We start from the raw sequence: 23084 nt of genomic DNA on the forward strand, positions 1-23084 counted from the left end.
CACACACCTTTCATCTCGCAGCAGTCCTTGGGGCCTCTCTGGTCGGCCTTGATTGGCAGCTGAAGCAGGGTCTTCAGGTTGGTCATGGAGGTCAGATGTCCACCTTGGGGGGCACTTCCAGCCGGGTTGCTGGCCCCAAATTGGGGGCTGGTGGCCCCAGCAGGGAGATCCGGAGGTAAGAGCTGAGTAAGAGGCCTTGACATAACTTCAAGGGAGGAGGAGGTGGGAGGCGAGGAGGCGGAGAAGAGAAACCTGCAGACTCTAAGTTCAAGATGATCAAAATAATCCAATTAGTGGCACTAATTGACAGGCGCGCCGTCAAAAGGTGCGCGGACAGGTGACGCTTCAAAATCTCCACCTGATGTCCCGCTTGTCCGGCCGTCCCATGAAGAAAATGTATTAAAAAAAAAAAAAAAAAGAAAAGAAAGAAAGGGGGGACTTATCTCCAAAATGGCACCATGCTCACCGAGTCTAATGCATCCTCTCGGACTGGCTGAGCCTTCACGAGTTGCTGTGTTGCTGTCGCCTCTTTAAACTAACTAAGCTCTGCACTAATAAAACGCACACAGGAAGACAGACTGAATCCTGCAGCTCGCAGCGAGGGAAGCCCCGTTTGAGTTTTGTGGAGATAAAAACGGTCACACAACTCACGCTCGGGTCCAGTTGCTTGATCGATCGGAGATTCTTTAGTCCGGAGGGCAAAAAGCAAAAATAAATAAGGCTAAAAGCAGATTCAATCGCGGATGGCTGTATAGTCCCATACAGTGAGTAGAGAAAGAGGATTAGAAACAGTAGAGTCGATGCGAACAGTCTCCAAGACAGAGAAAAACAACTTGTGATTTAATATGAGTGGAAAATATAAGATGAAGGAAATAAAGAGTTCCCCCCCCCAAAAAAATAATAATATCCAGTAGTATGAGAGTCAGATAGATGAGACTGATGGCTCTTATTTTCCTCCCTCTCTCCCCCTCTCTCTCCCTTTCTCTCTCTCTCTCTCTCTCTCACACACACACACACACACACACACGCACACACGCACACACTTCTCTCTATTTTCGTCGTTCTGATTCTCTCTCTCTCTCCCTCTCTCTCTGCCAGTCAGCTGGAACCAACACGGGCCGCTCGTGTGACGTCACCGCTCACGGGGGAAAGGCGCCCGGGGGGCGTGGATCGTTTGCATACAGAGGCCACGCCCCCTTCCCTCACTGGCCCCCTTGGTAACTCCTTCTGCGTTCACGGATGCATGGGAAAGCTGGGAAATGTGAGCTTTCCACATGTGAAAATACGATTTCAACTCAAATTTAGGAAAACAAATTCAAAAACAAGATTTTGGATCGCCTAAAAAAATGTGTTCCACTTGGTTATACTAGTATAAAATAGAGTTCATGGTGTTGCTTTTTTGTTTGTTTTTACAATTATGATTCCAGCTCAAATTTAAGAAAGTAGGAAGACAAATTTTAAAATGTTTGGATTATTTGGATTTTGGCTGCTACTTATGTTCACACTGTAGGCTACTTTATTTATGTTGACACTGTAGGCTACTTTATTTATGTTTACACTGTAGGCTACTTTATTTATGTTCTCACTATAGGCTACTTTATTTATGTTCACACTGTAGGCTACTTTATTTATGTTCACACTGTACTCCAATAGCATTTGTACAATTCATTGTTTTAGCAACATAATCTTTTAACCTAATCTTACTTTACTTTAACTTAAATGTTTATTTCTTGCACTTTAGCTGTGTTACTTATACACTTATTGACTATTTGTTTACCTTAAATTTGACTGTCAACAACTGCAACTAAACACTTTTCCTGAGGGGATCAATAAAGTATTTTGATTCTGACTGATTCTTTCTGATTCTTAAAAATATATAAAATAGGGTTAATTTATTAGCTGACATATTCACAAAAGTCTGTAATTTTATGATGTATAATATTTCTTTTATGGTTTTGTTTACTGTGTATTGTATGTTTGTGTGTTGCACGTTTACCTTCTAATACGATTCCAACTCAAATTTAAGAAAGAAGGAAAACTAATTTTAAAACATTTTCACTAAAAACTAAAAAATGGTGTTCAACTAGTAGTATAAAATGTAGATTATTAGCTGGCGTATTCACAAAAACGCCAAGCCTTCGCTGGTTCCAGTTTCTTGAATGTGATTTTTTCGGACAAAACAATCAATTAATGAATTAAGAAAATAATTAGCAGATGAGTTAATTAGATATGAGTTTCAAACCAGAAATCCAAAAGATGGTTAAATGAACACAATTTCTTTCCCAACTTAGTCACAACAACTATTTGACACGCTATAAGACAGTTAATATTATAATTAGGCTATACACTATTTGTATAGTCTAATTTTCAGTTCAACAGAGAAAGACATGTTTGTTTACGTAGCATTAGGCCTACAGTGGTTAACGTGAGATAAAACGAATGTTCTTGCTGAGTGAACCCAATATGTTTGGTGTGCTTGCTTTTAACCGTATATATTGTTTTTTTCTCCGGTTGTACATGAACGCAACGCACATTTGCATAAAACACAACACCTCCCAGCCGTTTCAGCCAATGGCTGACGGCAGCTGGGAAGTCGCGCCCCCTGAGCTGAGCTCCTTCCTAGATGAACGCGCCCTGCCCCTCTCTGCTTCTCTCACGCTGTCATTTAAACAAGGAGGCCGAAACAACAGCGATGACCGCTGACTTAAAAACAGTCCTACGGTCCTGTCAGGATGTTGTTTCCTTTTTACACGATTCCCCCTCGCTGCCTTATCTGAGAAACGTGGTAAAACGTGACTATTTTAACCCACAACGTGACAGGATTTGAAGAGTCAGAATAAGCAGCTCATACAAAATCAAACACGCGCATCATGTGTCGCGTGTGGGCGAGGTAGACAGTCACATAATATTGCTAACATTTAGCATCAGAGTGATACAGGCTGCTACATATACACGTACAGATACAACCTCCATGGTGTGTTTTGTCAAGAGTGTAAGCTGAAAAACGATATTTATAAAAGATTCCTTTCACTAATTTGGTTTTGTTTTTACTCACACAGCAACTTTATACTATAAAGTCTTAAAATAATCACACTGAAAGTGGTTAAATTGTGTTTAATACCATAAAGATGGTGGCAGAGCCACGGTTGGCCTGTTTTTCTCCCTGTTAAATGTCCCTATCTGCCTCTCGCGCTCTGAAGAAGCACATGGCCCCGGCACGTGCCGACTGTTGCCTACCGGCGACCCTGCTGCGTCGCGATTGGCTAAATCTAGGTCACTCGCTTCCTCTCCTGGCCTCCTATTGGTTAAAAATAGGTCACAGTCTCCGCCCACAGGTTTCCCCATGCTACTGCCGCGTGACAGGCCGTCTGGAGGGGGGAGGAGGGAACACAAAGCCAGGGGGCTGATTGTGTGGGGGAAAAAAAGCACATTTATTTATTTTTTTACTAAATTTAACAACGCTAAAAAATAAATACAAAAAATTAAAAATTTACAAAAAAATTACTAAAATAAAGAGCTGAAAAACAGCAACATGAAACAAATAAAATTAAATACAAAATAAACATTTTCAAAAAGTAATACTAATATGTCAGATTGTTCTTGTTTGTTGACATCAGACTAATGTTTTTTGACATGTTAAGACATGTTAAGGTGCAGCCTTGCTTTTATTGTACCGATGTGGCTTATTTTTTTAATATGTTTTTATGCATGTCATGCTTGTTCTGCATGCCCTTGTGTTGCATGTTTTATTTACATGTTAATATAGCAAAATGTTATGTCGTACATATAAATGTTGTTGCACTACATGTTTGTCATATGTCTGTACCTTGTCCTGTATCTTGTTCTGAACCTGTTTTTGTATCTTGTTGTTTGCACCTCATGTTCATTCGTTCATTCTTTTGTTTTTGCACCGGGGACCAGAGAAACACGTTTTTTTTCCTCTATGTACTGCACTGCATGCACTATAGATGGATGACAATAACAGCTCTCTTATCTTATAAAATATACGAGTTTCCTTTTATTGTTTTGGATGCTGTGTATTGTGTATATTTTGTGTATGCATGTTAGTAGCCTGCCGTACAGTCGGTTTATTGTCATAATATTAACTTTGAATCATTACTAACACTGCATAGTATGTCTAATTTTAATAACTTTTTAACTGCATAGTCCTTATTAGGAATACGCTGTAATGTCTGTCCAGGAACTACAGCTAAAAATATCCTTTAATTGTTTTTAAATTAAAAAAATTAAATAAAGATAAAAACCCTTGTGGGTAAATCTAATAAATACCCTAGAGTGCACTGTCCTTGCTAAATAAATAAGTAAATAATAAACATCTTAGAGTTGTTTAATTTTCTCATATGGTCACATTTTTCTTTAGTGCACACACGTTTGTACTTTAACTGTCGTGTTTGGTCTTGTTAATCATGTACCGTTGGGTATTTTTTTGGTGCAGAAGAAGAAGTGAAAGCTAAAACGGCAAATCTGTAACTCCGATAACAGTCGAATATTAACAGCCTATGAAAGGAAATTAGAGGCTTCCATCACACATAATCATGCAACATCATGTGTTTTTTTCCCCCCGTTGATATCAGTTTGACGGATTCCTGAATCAGATGCAGCAGCTGCACTGTTGGAACAACAGTTCCTAGAAGGACCTTGAAAAGCCTGCAAGTCCTATCTGGTGACAGGGTGCTGTCAAATATACCAAACAGGAATGTGCCAGTAGTAGGAGGCCAAAATGATCTGTCTCTCTCTCTCACACACACACACACACACACACACACACACACACAGGAGCATGTGTACGCTGGCATGCATCAGTGAAATAGAGGAACACCAGCTTGACTCCACTAATGTGTGACCAGAGTGTCACGAGCCATTTTCAATTCAATATTTTCCCCTTGTGCCTTTCCTCCAGCCTTGAGCTGAAGCCATCATTTAAAGTGTATACATGGCGCCATCTAGTGGCCATTTGTCGGCACCGAAGAGTAAGGTCTGCTTTTTTAAACAGGCTTTTGATTGACCTGTCTGCACTTCTTTATGCATTACTTTGTGATTTGAATTGTTTACTATGTTTTAATATGTATCATCTTGTATGTTTTATGTAAAGCACTTTGTGATTTTTATCTGTGAAAAGCACTCTTACTGACAAAGCATTTCAGTCAATTCAGTCTGCAGCTTCAATGTGGAATGTAACTTGAGTACAAATTCGAGGTACTTGTACTTAACTTGAGTATTTCCATTTTATGCAACTTTATTTCTACTCCACTACATCTCAGAGGTATATATTGTACTTTTCTTTCTTTGTCTGAAAGCTTTAGTTACTTTTTAAGATTACAATTTCCATCCCCTTCCTGCCCAGTGATTTAGACTTTTTCTGATAAGCTGAAGGATGTTTGTGTGTTGAGAAAATTCTCCTACTTCTTAAGTTTAATAAAGTCTTTAAAAAGCCTCTTGACTACACTGGAAAACACATCGCCGCGAAGTTGAAAACAGGTCTGTTGTTCTATCTTCATGATATTTAAGAAGGTCAGGCTACACCACACATACAGTACATTCCTGGATAGGAGGGAAAAAAAAAAAAACCGCTCTGGATTATTTGCATTTCTTTAAACCAATCACAATCGTCTTGGGCGGTGCTAAGCTCCGGTCGCAAAGACGATGGCTCTGCAAAATTGCCTCGGGAAGTTAACTGTTCGCACAATACAGTTAACGTGAGCTATTTAAAGTAGCTGGATGCATGGTTAAACCTCATTTACTCCTACCAGTGTATCGCTATGTGTACTTTGACCACAGCAAATCCCCGCCAATCGGTCCCAAAACCTCCCAGTTAGAGAGTAAATGCCGTAAACATATTCTTTGTAAATCTTTACAGTAAGTCCCTAAAGGAACCAAGCAGGCCTGCCTTGTTGCACGATGCAGATTTTCTTCAAAACTTGCCATTTTCAGCGTGTAGCTTGCTAGCTCGAAGGTTGTTTCCCAAAGCGAAGGGAGTTTGACAGCAGCAAACACACACATTGAATATCCTGGAAATTAATTGTCAATCCAGACTAATGCAGCAGTAATATTAATCCAAAAACATTTATACTGCACAATGAGTACTTTTACTTTTGATACATTTTTCTTAAACCTTTATGTAAGGTTCTGAATGCAGGACTTTTACTTGTAGTGGAGTATTTTCCACAGTGTGTTTATAGTACTTAATGCTCTGAATACTTCTACTCGCTCTGCCTTCTACAACTAGATCATTCTCTTCTCCACACTGTTTTGTGAGACACGTGACAGTGCACATGAGACTCCCCCAGTTAAAAAAAAGCAGGGGGGGGGGGGCAGCTGGGTAATGATGAAGGCATATAAACAGCTCACCTGACCGCTTGCTCCAGGTGCACAGCAGCTGACCTCCTGTCATTGATGTATGTGGAGCTGCAGCTCTCTGAAAGTCTACTCCTGTTGTGTGCGTGGGGGGGTGGGGGTGGGGGTGGTGGGGGCGGGGGTGGGGAGGGTGCAGGCTACATGTGTCAGAGCGAGACACCACTTCAGTGTCCCTGTAGGAGGAAAGGGTGGATAAAAATAACACACAGTGGATTCATTATCTGAAACAAGCTCTGAGGGGGATGGAAGTTGTGGCTGAGCTGCTGTTTTGCGGTGTCATTCAGGAAGTTTGCAGATCAGAATTGTTATTGTAGAGTTGTTGGTGCTGGATCTTCCTGGGGGTCAGGGCTCAAAAAAAAAAAGGGTTTTTGGAAGTATAGATGAGCAGTTTAATGGCAGCAGCAAATATTCCTTAGATCCATACAATGACTTTAACCACACAAGACAATATTTGACTAATTTCTACCTTAATGCCAGTATCTTACCATCGTAATATAAACCTAAGACTGAGGATCATAAGTCATCTCCATGTAAAACTATTTCTGCAATGTATTAACTTCTAACTCTTTAAATGCTTGCCCATTCAGAAACTTTAATCAACTCCAAACAATGATCACTTTCAGTAGAAGCCTTAAGACGTCTGGACATAAAAAACTGAACTGAATCCATTTCCAACTTTATAACAAAAGAAAATGTATTTCCTTAATGGGGTTGAAAGTGAATCTACATAATCACATGTTAAAACTAAAATTTGGGGATTTTTTAAAATTTGTTTTTAACCACCATTAAATCAAAGTATACCCAAATAAAATACATGCGTTCAAAGGTTTTGATATAAAGGACCGTGTCTTCAGTATAAAGAAGTATTTTTAATGAAATCCGTGAGGTATCGTTGTTTCTGGAAAGACGTTGCTGTTTATTTCACTTTTTCTAAGTAATGTTGTGATGCTTTAAAGCACTGTAACTGAAATCTCATTCACCTTCTACAACCGGAGAAGATAGAAAATGTTTTTTGTGTGTGTGATTTGGTTTAAGAGACTCCTTTTAAACTCCCAATGATCCCATTGTTGGCAGTGGCAATATCAAACACCCCTGCTACGACTAATTTGTCTTTTCTTTTTACAAATTAAACAAGCATATGAACAACATAAGCACCATTACTCCATTTTCCTTAGAGGGTATAAAGTGTTATAGCTAAATTAAATTTACTACTGACATGTTACAAATTAGTTTTGCTGTTGTTCGTAAAACTTAATTTAAAAAAAAAAAAAAAAAAAAGTGCTGTAGTTTTTGAATATTTTTATATTTTCCAATAGGTTTCCTGGAAAGAACCATGAAATTTGATAGTCATTTTATTAAATTAAATTTGATAGTCATTGTATTACATTTTATTCGGTTATTTTATAAGTTGTCAATAGGATGGCATACAGCTCCAATAAATAAACAAATATTTACTTGTCACAGCTTTAAAGTGTGCTTCTCTTTTCAGAAAAAACATTTTTTCTTTATATTAATTACTAAATTACACAGTTCTATCCTGGAGGAAAATTAAGGACTTTTTTATTTTTTTTAAATCATTTCTCACTACTATGGAGGGAGTCTTCAGCTTTTAACAGACTTAAACCAACAGTACCATTTCAGTTTTTTTATTTGAGGGTTTTCAACAACTCACTTTTAGGCAAAGAAAAGGATAGTAATTTAGTAATAATATTACAGGTTTTAGTTTTACAGAAAAAAAGAAAAAACACGTCTGGACAGGACCTAAGTAATGAACTAGGTGTACACGCTTTTGTTACAAAAATTGGGCATAACTGTGGCAATGAGGGAGTAGTCAGAAGGGGTACAGGGAGGGGGAAAAAAAAAAAATATCACATCGATACATATACTCATCCCGCTGTTTTACAAAGATAGTCCCCAACTCGCTCCCTCCCACCCATACAATACCAACGAGAATAAAAGAAATGATACTTGGAGTAAAAAACAGCAAAGAATCAATATATAATAAAATATAATACGAATTGTACAGTACACTCCGGTTATTTCTGTTGTCCTTTTCAAATCCTGAACACGTTAACAGTTTGAGTCGCGTTTTCTCGCCATCCACGCCTCTTTAAAAAAAACATGACAAAAGTAGTGTACATTAAAAACAAGGTCACCAACACTTCTAACTCCGTTTTTCTTTTTTTCAGTCACTTTATCAACGGCCTTTTGCGACCAATACGACCCTTTACCGTTTATATAATGAGGTTCTTTAGGATTTCTTTTTGTCTTCCTAAAAAAGAAATTCATTTATCTTGAGGGCAGATGTCATCTCAGTAAAAAAAAGGGAGAGATTCTCCACTGGGGTAAACAAATAAACACATACAGAGCAAGAGACACGGACTATACGGTTTAACTGTGAATAATGTGAAAACTATTTGAAAAAATAAACTGGTACTAAAAAGGTACCTCACTTCTACAATCTGTTTTATGCGCAAACACTGCTAGTGGGAAATTTCAAAATAAAATAAAAACTGATGATGAAAAGAAAACTGGATTGATGTTTTTTTTTTTTTTCATCAAACGGGTGCTACTAAAAATTGTCACATGGTCCAGAGTTCCTCCGCCTCAGGTGGGACAGATGAGGAGGGTGGTTTCGATTTTGGGGCTTTTGAAGTCCACTCTAATTTATCAACCACCTCTGCTGCAGTAAATTAGGATTGTATACAGATATATCCCGGATGGGTGTGGGGATATTATGCTAGTTACACTAAACCCTCCACAATCTCCCATCTTGTTCTGTTAAAAACTCGCTAGCTCTTGCTTGCTTCTTGGATTATTTAAAAAAAATAAAAATAAACATCAAAACAATCTAATCTAGAAAACTTTTTTTTTTCCATTTTAGTTTTTTTTTTTTTTTTTACTGACTGAACTCAGTCAGAACTGTTGATCTCTCGGGCTGGACCACAACCGGGACCGCTAGTTCGGCAACTGGAGGCGTTAGCTCAACAACGGGGACCGTTAGCTCGACTGGTGAATGGTCCGCCTCCGACGGCGGAGATTTCGTCTTCATCAGTTCCCAGTTCCCACCGTTCATCGCCCCCCGACAGCAGAACTTGTGGCGGGCCAGAAGCTGGGAGTTCCAGAAACGGTGTCGGCATTTGCGGCACTGGAAAGCAGCTTGTTTAAGATGCTGGCCCCTGTGTTTCAAGGCTTTGTGTAGGGAGCTGGTGCGCTTGCCACACACCTGGCACCGCAGACGGGTGTGGCGCCCTGAGTTTCTCGGTGGGTGCCTGGTGGCGTGGTGGACCAGCAGAGAACCCTGCTTGGCGTATGTGGTGCTGGGGCAGATGGGACAGGGGAAGCGCTTGATGGGGATGTCCATTGAGGTGAGTCCGGTGACTTTGACAGCCCCTCCGTACCACGACTTCGCTCTCGTCATGCCGCCCTTCATCCTCAGCTGGGCCAGAAGCTTTTTCTTCTTGAGCTGCGCCTGCAGTCGACCCCTCCTCTTCCTCAGAACCAACAGCTTCCGGCGGGTGTCTTTGCTCAGAGGGACACCCACCAGCTTTCCATCTCTCATGATGCTGTGGATCAGCACTCGCCTTTTTTTTTTCCTTTGCTTTTTTGTTTGTCCATGCTGCTTTTGGAAGTTTTTTGAGCGGTAGTGAAAAGGGTGCTGCTGCTGCTGCTGCTGCTGCTGCTGCGAGCCGGAGGCCCCCTGCTGCATGTGAGACGATGCGGCGTAGTTTGAACCTGATCCGGAGTCATAGAAGAGCGGAGGGTACCCGGAGGGTTGGGACTGGTTGACACGCTGGCCACTGCGGTCGATGCCGTGCTGGGACAGCTTGTGGCGCACCAAGCTGTTGGAGTAGGCAAAGGCTTTACCACATACTTCACAACGAAAGGACTTCTCCAGCCCTACCCCACCACCGTGGACAGTCTGTTGATGTGCCGTCAGGTGGAAATAGTGGCGGAATGATTTCCAGCACACTGTACAGGTATAAAGCCTCTGAGAGGGGGTGCCAGATGTTGGAGACTTCTCTCCTTGGGAGCAGGATGAGAAGTAGTCAGAGTTCCCCGAGGTGGCGCCTTGACTGATGGCGGCGGCGGCGGCGGCAGCGGCAGCAGCTGCCGCCGCAGCGGCGCCTTTCACCCTCCTCCCCTGGCTGTCAATCTCACCTTTTCTGTGCAACTTCCCGTGTCTCACTAGGCTCTGTGCATAGGCAAACATCTTCCCGCACAGATTGCATTTGTAGTTCTTTTGACCAGAGTGCACGGTCAGATGCTTGGTGAGGTGGAAGGGCTCACGGAACAGTTTGCCACAGACGTCGCAGGGGTGGGGCTTCTCCCCCGTGTGAACGCGGTTGTGGCGCCGCAGGGTCTCCGCCCTTCTGAAGCGCTTGCAACAAATCTGACAGCTGTACGGCCTCTCTGACCCGTCCCCGGGAGGTGCAGGGCTCCTTCGTCTCCTGACGATGGTGCTGGGGTCCCTCTTTTCTCTGGGCTTCCTTGGCCTCCTGGGCTTCGTGTGGGGGTGGCTCGGGTGGGTCAAGGGCATGGTGGAACCGTTGAGGCTGGACGTGGATGACGGTCCGCCCATGTTACCAAACCCCAACCCCCCCAGCAGGCCTCCAATGATATCCCTCCTCTCTCCTTCCCGGCCTTCTGAGTTTATATCACAAGAGGCTGCGGCTGCAGCGGCGATGGCCGACATTGCACTGCTGGTGACCTCGTCCTCCGAATCGTCCAGTAGGGAGGAGAGGGGGAGGTGTGGCTGCTGTGGCTGTTGGTGGTGGTGCTGCTGCTGCGGTTGCTGGCTCTGTGGGTGGGGATGAAGAGTTGGGGCTAAAGGGGCCTTACGCAGAGTTTGATTGGTCATGTCACCGGCTAGCGTACTCTCCGAGGAGTACAGAGACGAGGATTGCGATCGCCTGTAGTCATCGACTCCACTGTTGTAGGACTGATTCTGGTAGCGATTTCTGGAATAATCGGTTGCATACTTGTCATTAGCCATTGCTGCCCCATCGTTTGGGATTCCCACCCTGTCTCCATTGCTTCCCATTTTACTGCCGTTTGGGTTGGACGACGCACTCCTGCCACCGCTGGCCCGGTTTTTTGAACTCCGCGGAGGTTTGCCACAGGCACCTGATGCGGCATGGTTGAGAAGAGAGGTGCTCTCACGGAAGCAGCGCCCGCAAGCCGGGCAGCGGAAAGGTTTCTCGTCGTGAATCTTCTCGTGTCTTGTAAGGGACTCTCGGCGGTTGAAGGACTTTTGGCAGATGGTGCAGGCAAAAGGCCGGTTTTCTGAGTGGGTGACACTGTGTTGGATGAGGTGACCCCTCTTTTTAAATCTCTTCCCACACTCGCCACAGCAGAAGACCCTCTCTGGGCTGGGGGAGTTGCCGTCCGACTTCCTGCTTTGGCTTTCTGGTGGCAAGCCGTGGCTGCGGAGATGCCTTCGGAGACTGGAGAGGTGGGTGAAGGTTTTACCACATTCACCGCAGTGGTAAAGGGGCTCTGGTTCAGGCTGGCCAGATGAACAGTTACTGTCTTGGGATTTGGACAACTGTTGGTTACGGTTGGCGACAAGCACAGAGGTGGAGTTAGAGGAAGGGGGGCCAGACGAAGAGGAGGAGATGGTGGAGGATGACTGCTGCTGCGAGGACGATGAGAGGATAGAGGAATGCGATGGCTCGCTTGCAATGCCACTTATCCTAACACCCCCGGATCCTCCTCCCACGAGGCCTGATGAGGAGCTCTGACTGTGCCCACTCGAGCTGCTGTTATGGCAGTTACCCACACTGCTACTGCTATGGCTGTGACTGCTGTGACCACTGCTCTCCGCTTTCCTCTGGGGCAGGTAGCCCGCCATTGCCTTCTTCCTCCTGCTTCCTCCGCTCGAAGCTGACGAAGACGAGCTGTCTCCTGTCTTGGCATCGTCTTTAGAGAGGGACAGGTGCAGGGGCAGCGGGAGGGGAAGGCCAGCCTCTTGCTGCATTAGTGACGCTATCTGGTTAGAGGAAAGGACCGGAATGCCTTGGAAATCAAAGCCACCCAGCGGGGCAGGCTGGGGGGCCGGGTGGAGAGGGTGCGGGTGGTGAGTGTGGCTGTGTGGATGAGATAAGGCATGAGGGGTCAGCTGCTGCTGCTGCTGCTGAGGCGGTGGAGCTGTGTGGCTGTGGCTGTGGGAGGAGTGAAGGGCGGGGGGAGGGGCCAGGGCCGAGTTTGACTCACTGACCCCTTGGCCCAGACCCAAGCCCAAGTGGTTGTGAGTGCCTTGCTGGACGAGGAACTGCTCCAGGCTGCTGTTGGTGGGGACGCCGGACAGGAAGTACTGGTTGGCGGCAAGCATGCAGCTGAACTGCTGGTGGAGGCTGCGGGGATCCGACTGGCTGACTAAGGGGACCGCAGTGCTGCCGGAGGGGTTGTTGGAGGCCGAGGAAGAGGTAGAGGGAGAGGCTGAGGAAGAGGTGGGACCAGCGGAGGGCTGAGGGACAGAGAGACCCGGATGCAGCGGTGGAGGAGGGGGCGCAGGCGTGACAACTCCACTGCTGCTCCCGCCAAAGTCAAAGCGGCCCATCCCGGAGTGGAGCTGCTCCTGAGCCAGCGCAGCCTCGGCCGGGTGGAAAGGCCGCAGGAACTGGGGGTACCCCGAGCTCCCGCTCCCGCTGCTGCTACTGCTGCTGCTCATCTTACTGGACTTCCTGGAGCTGTGGGACGAAGAGGACGACTGGCTCTGATGGGAGATGGATGGGGGAGGGGCGCCCATTTTGGCGAATAGGGACGAGGAGTCGGCGAAGGCGTTGCTGCGAGAACTCTGGAGGGAGCCGAGGCCGAGGCCAGACAGGAGGCTCCCAGAGCCGTCAGCGGAGGGCTGGTGCTGCTGCTGGAGCTGCTGCTGATGCTGCAGCTGGACCTGCTGCTGGTGGCTCAGCTGTCGTTCCAACCCGAGGCCCTTGAACTGGTGGGCCTGGTGTCCACTCAGCATCTCCAAAATGTCCATGGGGTACTTGCTGAACTGGAACATCTTCCAATACAGCTGTGGCAAAGTGACACGTAGCCACAACTGCCACGTGCACTATGCCGGTTTATCTGCTGGAAACAGCAGCAACCCCTCGTCAAACCGACCAGGCGGGATTTTCAGAGGTAGTCCTGACCCTCACACTTCCAACAAACTGCTATATTCCACCAAAAGCCGATGCTCGAGTTTTTTCACATAAATGTATAAATATTTGTACTCTTCATTTGAGAGTGCTTCTGTAAGATTTTATAAAAAATTTTTTTTTAAAAAAGGTCATAAATAGGCAATAAACTAAATTATACTAAAAAAAAAAAACTGTCTGTAGTGTTTCTTTAAAGGGTTCCATAACCATCTGCGGATTTTTAAAATTCAGGTCAGTAGTCCCATCAAGTGGAGTGTGTGTTATTTCAGTGGAGGGTGAACCATTGCTTCACTGCCCTTCTGTCCCCCTCACGGAGTTCTTCGGACAGCCTGAAGAATGACAGGGAAAAGGAAAGACACAGTAATGTCAGTTAGTGATTCAGTGACTTTATACAGAGGCAAAAAACACTTTCGGCACTGTGAGCTCAACAACACTGGATTGCTTTTCTTGCAGACGGAGTCTCAAATCCCGGATGCTGAAGGTCTCAACGGGGAGCTGAATAAACAAACGCAAGAGACTGATTTAGCTGAAGATGAACATTTTTTTTTGCGGTTTTTAATTTTGAGCTTCAGTACTCATTATTCAACCTGCTGGCCAGTTCATTTATTGAGCTGATGATATTGATAGAAGAACCTATAAATTCACTTTTGTTTTCAGTGAAGTTTTTCTGCATACTGCAAATTCTTCAGCTGGCTTTCTTATATCAGCCAGTTTAAACCCAATGGACCCACAGCGACTGTGAACTTATAACAGGGTTCATACGCATTTTAACCAATACTTTTCCATGACCTTTTCATGACTTTTTGGCAAATTTCCATGACTATGTATTCCTGAAAATGTCAGTCAACATTATACAATAAGAATAACAATCTGTGTTAAAGTTTACCCTCAGAGGTTTAACAATAAAATGAATGACAATTTATGTGGTTCATAGTGGGAGTCGTAATATTGCGCCCCGAATAGAACGCTGAGGTTAAGACAACGTGAAATAAATCTTTTATTAAACGATTTTTTTTTTTTATTAAATCACATAATATTATGCTGTGTTAAAAGAAATTTCATGACTTTTCCAAAACTTTCTGGGTCTTTTTATTTTTCCAAAACCTTTCCAGGCCTGGAAATTGCATTTTTCAAATTCCATAACTTTACCAGGTTTTTTTCAAAACGTATGAACCCTGTTATAACTCCCCTTTGTGCGAGGCGTTCTCCTCACTTCTTTAAAATATCCAAAAGAAGAGTACTGGTTGCAGGAAGAGAGTCTGGTTGCACAATGTCTTTCTGTCACTGTTTTAATGTGATATAGCAGTTTTAAACCACGCTAGTGTTGAGTTAAAACATGCATTTCTAGGCAGGCACAAAGCTGAAGAGAGAAACTAAACAGCATTTAAAGAAATGTAAAAACAGAGTCAAAAAGAAGATACAAATGCAACTTTCATCCACTGGTTTCCATTGATGAAAAAAAAATATTGGTGCAATAATCACAACATTTAATTATAATACCACTAAGTGTGGCCGACTATTTGAAATGTATTTGTATCTTCACACTGTGCAGACACCAGAGAGAGCGAAAAGAAATGGGAGTGGTGGCTCAAAATGCCACACGACTCCTGAATAACAAAAGAGGCCCGGGACTAAGTAATGCATACCAACAGGTCTTGGTCTGGTTGGTTTAGAATCAGTGCTCAAAAGAAAATGCTTTAAAGTGCCCATATTATGAAAAAAATCACTTTTTCTGGGATTTGGGGTGTTATGTTGTGTCTCTGGTGTTTCCACACACATACAAACTTTGATAAAAATCCACCCATGCTGTTTAGAGTGAGATACAGTTTCTGAATGTGTCCTGCCTTCAGTCTCTGGGTGAGCTGTTCAAAATCGGCACGGCTTGTGACGTCACAAGCCGAAACGAGCAGGCTAACCGCAACCATTAGCTCGTAGCGTTAGCATGCTAACGCTATGGCTAACGCTAGCATGCTAACGCTAGCATGCTACCTCGTTCTCAATAGCAAAGCACTGCTACAACACACACAAGTTCACCATAATCTACAAAAGAACTACTTCCATGTGCGCCCTCATTTAGAAGTCTCCCAGCTAATCCTGCCTTGTAACTGACCAAAGTTGTAGAAACAGCCTTTATTTTACTGTCTATGGAGCTAGCTAGCTGACATGATCTACACCTGAGCTACTGAGCATGTGAAGTGCAATCAAAGATAGTACAGAAGAAGAAGAAACGAGGTCTCACTCTGTAGCTAAAACAGAGACCAGCTGAAAAGAGGATCTGCAGCAGTGAGAGAGAGCACTGCAGTACAACAAAAATATGGTGTTTTTTGAAAATTAAACCATGTAAACCTATTCTGGTACAACCTTAAAATACAATTATGAACCTGAAAATGAGCATAATATGGCTGCTTTAAGAGTATTATGATCTGTATGTGTGTGTGTGTGTGTGTGTGTGTGTGTGTGTGTGTGTGTGTGTGTGTGTAATGAACACTAGTTGAACAAAAAATATTTCGATTCTACATCTCCTTAGTCTGAATACTGCCATCTGCAAAGATAACTTTCTTAACAATAGAAATGAGGCTTCTTTCTTTCACTGTAGGCAACAACGTGCTGCTTTTCCTTCCTGACCAAAGCATTAGCATGAAAGAAACTAATTTTTTAAGATCTTAATTCTGACCTTCCTCTGGCTTAGCACAGCGCGCTCGGCATCAACAACTCTCCCGAGACAGAAACCAGAGAAGCTAAACATCCTCATATGTGCCTTCGCATCTGCGTACAGTCTGAAGCTCGGCAGAGCGACGCTGTAGACTCATTACGTAGGCTGATCCGGTATCCAAGGAATCTTCAAATTACAGCAATAATGAAAAAAGTAAAAAATAAATGCTTATTTCCTTTTGAAACCTGCTGTTACTTAAAGCTCTGTATGTCGTAACGAGTGAAATGTTCTTCAGAAAGCACATAGTACAAGGTAGGTAACTGATAAAAATCTGATGAACCACAAGGCGAAACATAATAATGTTGATTTTGAGAAGAAAGATGCTTCTGTTCACCACACGGTCGTCTATACAAAAATATCCACTCATAGAAGCGGTTTCCTATAACTCTGACCCTCAGATAATTCTAGGAATGAGACTGTCGAGGAAGAAAGGAAGCATTTTGAACAGACGTACAATAGGGCTGCAGCCCTTAAGAACAAACAAAACAAACATTTGTCAAGTGTAACTTTCACAAAAATCACACTCAAAACTCAAAACCACAAAACAAACGTCTGCTGCTGTCCAGCTACATCTAAATATTGCTCAGTTCCCAGTTTGTCCAATTGGGACGGAATGAAAATAATGGCATCCAACTAAGTTAAAGATCTGTGAAAAATATGTGTGGCATTGTAAGTGACATGCATTTGGTATGTAAGACATACATTTGCAACAATAACAATCTAATACAATGCAACGATAAAAATGTCAGTTTTGTAGCTTTAGGATAGATCTATTCATTTTTCAGAAAGCAGCATGAAGCCGCGTGCTGTCTAACCTGCCTCAAACGCTGCCGAGCTTCATTCCAGCTCTCTCCCAGGAACAACTAGTTCACACCTGTTACACCAGTAGGCCTCTAACAATATTACATTTTATTTATTTATTTTTTTTTTAAAACGTAATCGCCGTTTCTTTGTTTAACTGCAATGAATTGCTAACATTAGCTAAGGTCCTAAGGGGTATAACTGTTGATGGCAATTGTCAGTTTTATGTTCATTTAAGAAAAGAATACAATGTTTTATGATAAAAAAGGAGGCGCGTTATACTTCACAGGCTGTGTACTTGTGTTGTTGCCATAGACGGTAAAGGAAAAGGACACAGACTTCGACGGAGACCAGTGAAATATATTAGAAGCACTTTTCCGGTGATGGCTGAGCGTTACTGCGCAGCCTCCAACTGAGCTTGAAGACGTAGATGTGACGTGAGCAACCTGTCTGAAAGTTGGAAGTCTTCTGGTAGCTGTGCCAAGAGAAATCTCAATCATTCCCAATCTTGCCGAATAAAGGAATAACGTTAACCCGCGAGTGACATCGAGATGGGTTTTTTTCCATTGCCTGTATAATTTCCCCATGCCCCGTGAACATAGGTATACCTCGTTACCCCTACTTTATTATTTAACATATACTTTTCTTAAAATAGCCTAGTTGTTCGTGGATAAATGTTACTTCATATGAATTCACTTGCCATATACCAAAGTATTTCCAATCCATCAAAACATTGTGGAAATATTTTGTTCAGATGCTTTCATGGACTCTCTATGGGTTTCTCCCTGGACTGTATGATGACTGTATGATGCCCCCCCCCGATTGCCTGTGAGCTTCTCCTGACTATATGGTAGTCACGTGGTTATGACACAATCGTTAGCCTATTTTTACAAAAAATGTCTGCTACGGGGCCATGACGTGAGGTACAAGGTAATGGAGCCTTTTCTACATTGTCGTGTTCCTTTAGAAATAAACAATTGACAAATTGAGTCTTTAAACATTTGAGATGAGAAGTGACGCCAAAATGAATGGGAGTCAATGGAATGCTAGCGGGAGGTGATGGCTTGTTAGCCTCAGAATCTCCCCATAGGAGGTACGCTTTCCGGATGCTCGCTTACCCCCTTGGTTGTTACATTATCTGGGTCACATGACAGCGATATTACCAAAGATGTATCTGGGATTCATTCAAAACTCTATTTGCTTGAAAAAGTAATACATGAATAAATATTTTGAAATTTGACTTAAAGAGACAATGACATTGTTAATCGCAATCATTTCCGAGACAATTAATTGTATGGTATAATTTGGAATTTGTTACTAGCACGACAGAGAGTCTGTAGCTGACCTTACCCATTATTGCTCTTTCACCCAGACAAAAAGGGGAAAAAAAAAACATTGCATGTGCTGACTGACTGCATTAAAAATCAGACTCAGTTCTCAGTGGCACATGACCGCTCATCCATGATGTGGGAGGAATTTCCTTCAACAGATAGACCTCTGATGCGCTGACTGTAAAAACATTTTGTCGTTGAGATGATATATTACCTCCTAACGGTTAGGGAAAAAAAAAAAATCAATACAGCATAATATCGTGATATTTTCCGTGGCAATGCTGTATCGATACAGACGCCAAGTATCTATTATGTGTGTTGGTCAGTTTGTGTGCTTGACAATCCTGTTTTGCAGCTATAAAATTAAAGTGAGGTGAACAAACAGAGAAATGTATCTTTTTAGATAAAACAGATGTTGACAAAGTTTTCTTTTGGGGGACATCATTTGAAATTGGGAAAAATTTGAAGTTGGAAAAAAAGGTGATAAATTGCAATACATCGCAGAATATTGCAAGATGTTCAAAATCGCAATAATATCGTATCGTGATGATATCGTATCGTGAGGCCTCTGGTGATTCCCACCCCTACTAACGGTATGCAATTCTAAGGAACCATCTTTGAAGTAGGGCTGGGCGATATGGAGAAAATCAAATATCACAATACTTTTGACCAAATACCTCAATATCGATACCGCAACAATATTGTAGTGTTGACTATTGGTGCTTTCACAAAATATTTACACAATTAGATTTTTGATAACTAATTATCAGTAATGTGGCTACAATGACATATTACACATGATAAATAGTAGAACAGTTACCACAGTCTGGTAAGTTCAGAAAATAACATCACTCTACTGTAATGCAGCCTTTAAAACCAGGAAAAGACAACACTTATGCCATATTACGATATCCAAAATCTAAGATGATATCTAGTCTCATATCACGATATCGATATAATATCAATATATTGCCCAGCTCTACTTTGAAGTCTGTTTGCTACAGTTTTGTTGGTGTGAAAAAAAAATGTACTCCACGGAGAGAAAAAAAAACAGCAGCGTTCAAAACAGACTGAACGCACTATGTAGGACTGTTTGGACCTTTATACACATGTGTGAACATTTGTGTTAAATGGTCTCAGAAAACCACAAGAAACTGTGACCAACATTTGCACCACGACGTTCAGTGCATAATCCTTTCCACAGATAGACAGATAGACAGATAGATAGATAGATAGATAGATAGATAGATAGGATTATGCACCCTGGGCTCAAATCCCCCAAACAGTGAACACCCTCCCTGCTGAAGTGTCTACGACATACATACGTACATGACGGGGGCAAAAAAAATATGGATGTTAGATAGTGAGCAGAAATAAAGAGCCTAAATCACAGCTGCATCAGTTCATTTTTTTTTTTTTTTTTTTTAAAACTGATGTTTAAGTACAGCTGACGTGAGGGACGTTATACCTGTAACTATAACCTAAAATTTGATTTCTTAACGTGACAGAAAACATTTAGAGGGAAGTCATTTTCATTGGGCTTGTTCTATAATAAACATAAAAGAAATGAGGGACCTAAACAATTAAACAAGTAGTGTATCACTAGGGAAACATTATCTACACAATTAAGAGGCCAAAAACAGGACTCTGGCTGATTGAGCTTCTCTGGATGTATTGGGATAGTTGTGGCAGCTCTTTGTGGCCCTACACCTCATTAAGAAACTTTAAAATGTTCCGCATGCAATTAAAACATTATGGAGATTTTTTTTTTAAAGAAAAACTACCTTAAACCAAAGCCATCCGTCGCATTCGCATCAGCGATCACAGTAAAGTAGGGCTGCAACTAACGATTATTTTCATAGTTGATTAATCTGTTGATTATTTTCTCGATTAATCAAGTAGTTGTTTGGTCTCTAAAATGTCAGAAAATGTGGATCAGTGTTTCCCAAAAGCCCAAGATGACGTGCTCAAATGTCTTGTTTTGTCCACAACTCAAAGATATTCAGTTTACTGTCACAGAGGAGAAAAGAAACTAGAAAACATTCACATTTAACAAGCTGGAATAATTTTTTTACTTTTGTCATAAAAAAATTACTCAAACTGACTAATCGATTATCAAAATAGTTGCCGATTAATTTGAGAGTTGACAACTAATCGATCAATCTTTGCAGCTCTACAGTAAAGCTTCTTAAGAGTCTAAATCAACTGATCAGTTTCAGAGATTATTAAACAACTTTCTCTGTGAGGGAAGAGGAAACGTGTCGGTGACTCCTATCCAACATAAGAAAAGAAAAAATGCACAACTTGTCACATCACAGCTCCACGGTGCACCTATTAGTCCATTTTCAGGTTCCAAAAATCTCATGACGCAAACAATTACAGAGCTGTCAAGTGAAATAAAGTATGGCCATACTGCAGAGGAGCTCAAAATGGAATTCTAGTGTCAGAATAACATATATATAACTTCAACCTATTTACTTTTTTTTTTTTAATGTCAATGTCTTCTTAGTGACCCTGACTGCATTTATATAAGGATACTCTACTGTTTAACTAATGCACAAATTTACATTGTATTTCATTATACTGACAATTACTTACAAGTATTTGGATTAGTACACGATTGATGTTCCTAGTCGCAACAAGATATCGGAATATCCTGTTTTTAAGTCTTCTTTTCTTCTTAAATTCAGTGCTTACTTGCGTTCAACTTGTTTGTTTAGGACTGTTGTTATTGCTCATTATATCATTTTTCTTCTCTTCCTTAGGTGGGATTCCTTCTATAAACCTAGAGGTTTTTCTTAATCTCACCTGCACAATCTTTATTGTATTACTTTATTTTCTTGTGTTACTGTTGTCTTGATTTTATTGGGCAAAATAAACAAATTCAAGCTCAATTATTTGTTTAAAGACAAAGTTTCATATGTCTTATTCATTAAAAAACAAAAAAGGGAGGCGACTTTTCTTAAATTATAAAGAAAAAAAAAGTGTATTATTTGGAAATAACGTTTTTACACACACACACACACACACACACACACACACACACACACGTTAGTCTGAACTGATGATTCTGCATCAGTGTTTGCAGAAAGCATGCTCAGATTTGTGCATAGTTCAAAATGACATCTCAGCTGAATATCCTTAAAACCATAGCTGCTAATGTAGGTAAGTTAGTATCAAGCAGCACAAATGACGACCTGAAGCTAATTAAGCTAACCGTTAGTTTAACAATTTGGAGGAGCGTGTTTGCATGTTGTTTCCATCTTACCGATTGATCTCCAGGGCTGGAGCTCCCTGCTGGACCGCAGCTGTTTTTTTTTGGGGAAATGTCTGCTCTCTCCGCCGACTTCAGGTCGACAGCCTGAAACAGATGTACCGATGAGAGAGCAGGTTAGACGGATACAAATTTCTGTTATCACTCACTCACCAGCGTCTGCTAGCATCCATCAATCACTCAGCTAGCTTAACGTTACGTTAACCAACTGCCGAAATGCTGCACTAACGGCCGTGAAATCACATGATGTCTGCCTCATTTAAAACAGTGGCACATACCGTGTGTTTTAAATTAAGCTATAATGTGTGTAACAGCGGTAAAAACAACCTGAGAAATATAACTAAACTGACATAAAGGATGTAACGTTAGCGCTATCCCGGTTGCATAGCATAGCGCTACCATTGCTAGCAGCTTAGCTTGGTAGCTAGCAAATTAGCCAACATACCACTGCTGGAAACGGCTTTTGTTTTTTTTGTTTTTACCTTGAAGCCCAATATGGATAGGTGCAAAGAAAAGCTCAGAAACATGGGAGCAAAAGTGTGAAAACATCGAGCGGGGAGTGCGCCGTGAGAGCGGGGTCCCTACTGCCCGTCAGCGGGGCCTTTTTCTTCATCCATGGAAAAACACTGTGAAAGGCCTGGCTCTCCATCGGCCCGGGAGGGCTGCTTTTCACTCGCTAACAAAAAGTATTTCCGTTGGCCTGGCCCGATATGTCCATTGTCTGCCGCCAAATTCCTACCGCTCCACCGGCTTACTGCTCGTCTTCACCCAAACGGCGCCTTTGTTTTGTTTCCGTCGTGTTTTTCCTTCTTTTCTCCTCGGTTTGCTGTTTTCCGCCCCGTGTCAGATTTAGGTGCCCCCCCTCTGTATACGACGGCTCCTCCGATGCTGCTAGCGTTAAAATGGTAGTTTCCTGTCTGCATAATGGTTCCGGGTAGAGCCAAGCACAGGTTGGTCTGTCCGGCGGCGACCACTCACCGCTGCTGCTCCACACACATCCACCTCTTCCCCTCCGTTTGCCAAATATGGATTCAAAATATGGATTCAATCCAGCATGATGCTCCTGAATAAATAAACCGTGTGTGTGTGTACGTGCGCGTACATGCATGCATGTTTTCACGCCATTAAAAATATATCACCGTGCATTCTGACATCGTGTCATTAAGCTCCTGTGTGTGAAGTGTGTTTACGTATGTGTGTGAAATGTTAATGAGTCAATTAAGGATCATTACGGCGCATGCTGCATAACATTACGAGGGGTGTGTGTGTGTGTGTGTGCGTGTGTGTGTGGCATGTGTGTGCTGCTGTGTACCTACTGCCTAATTTGCATTCAATTAAAGTTATCATTATAGTAGGCCTACAGTATTTCTGCCTGTGGCTGATGTGTGGGTGTTTGAATGTGTGCAACTGGATGTGTGTGTGTGTGTGTGTGTGTGTGTGGTAGA

The 23084-nt window shown here is 42.4% G+C and overlaps 2 protein-coding genes across 3 annotated transcripts in view; both read right to left on the reverse strand.

The window, feature by feature from the left end:
• Window positions 1-1001, reverse strand: part of dbpa (D site albumin promoter binding protein a) — a 41487-nt gene extending 40486 nt beyond the window's left edge. The window contains exon 1 of one of the 2 annotated variants that reach the window (XM_031294731.2): window positions 8-1001. In XM_031294731.2, coding sequence (XP_031150591.1) covers window positions 8-203 — 196 coding nt within the window. In that variant the 5' untranslated portion in view covers window positions 204-1001. The remainder of the gene's footprint in view (window positions 1-7) is intronic. The other variant, XM_031294733.2, reaches the window with a different exon arrangement.
• A 7004-nt stretch (window positions 1002-8005) lies between these two features.
• On the reverse strand, window positions 8006-22718 carry LOC116046382 (zinc finger protein 865-like). The gene is made up of 3 exons (XM_031294734.2): window positions 22122-22718; window positions 21634-21726; window positions 8006-13849 (listed from the first exon to the last, which is right to left on the reverse strand). The coding sequence occupies exon 3, from the start codon at window positions 13382-13384 to the stop codon at window positions 9275-9277; it is 4110 nt and encodes a 1369-aa protein (XP_031150594.2). The 5' UTR covers window positions 13385-13849; window positions 21634-21726; window positions 22122-22718; the 3' UTR covers window positions 8006-9274.
• Between the last annotated feature and the right edge of the window lie 366 nt (window positions 22719-23084).

This window comes from Sander lucioperca, chromosome 16, assembly GCF_008315115.2.
Source record: "Sander lucioperca isolate FBNREF2018 chromosome 16, SLUC_FBN_1.2, whole genome shotgun sequence".
Taxonomy (NCBI): Eukaryota; Metazoa; Chordata; class Actinopteri; order Perciformes; family Percidae; genus Sander; species Sander lucioperca.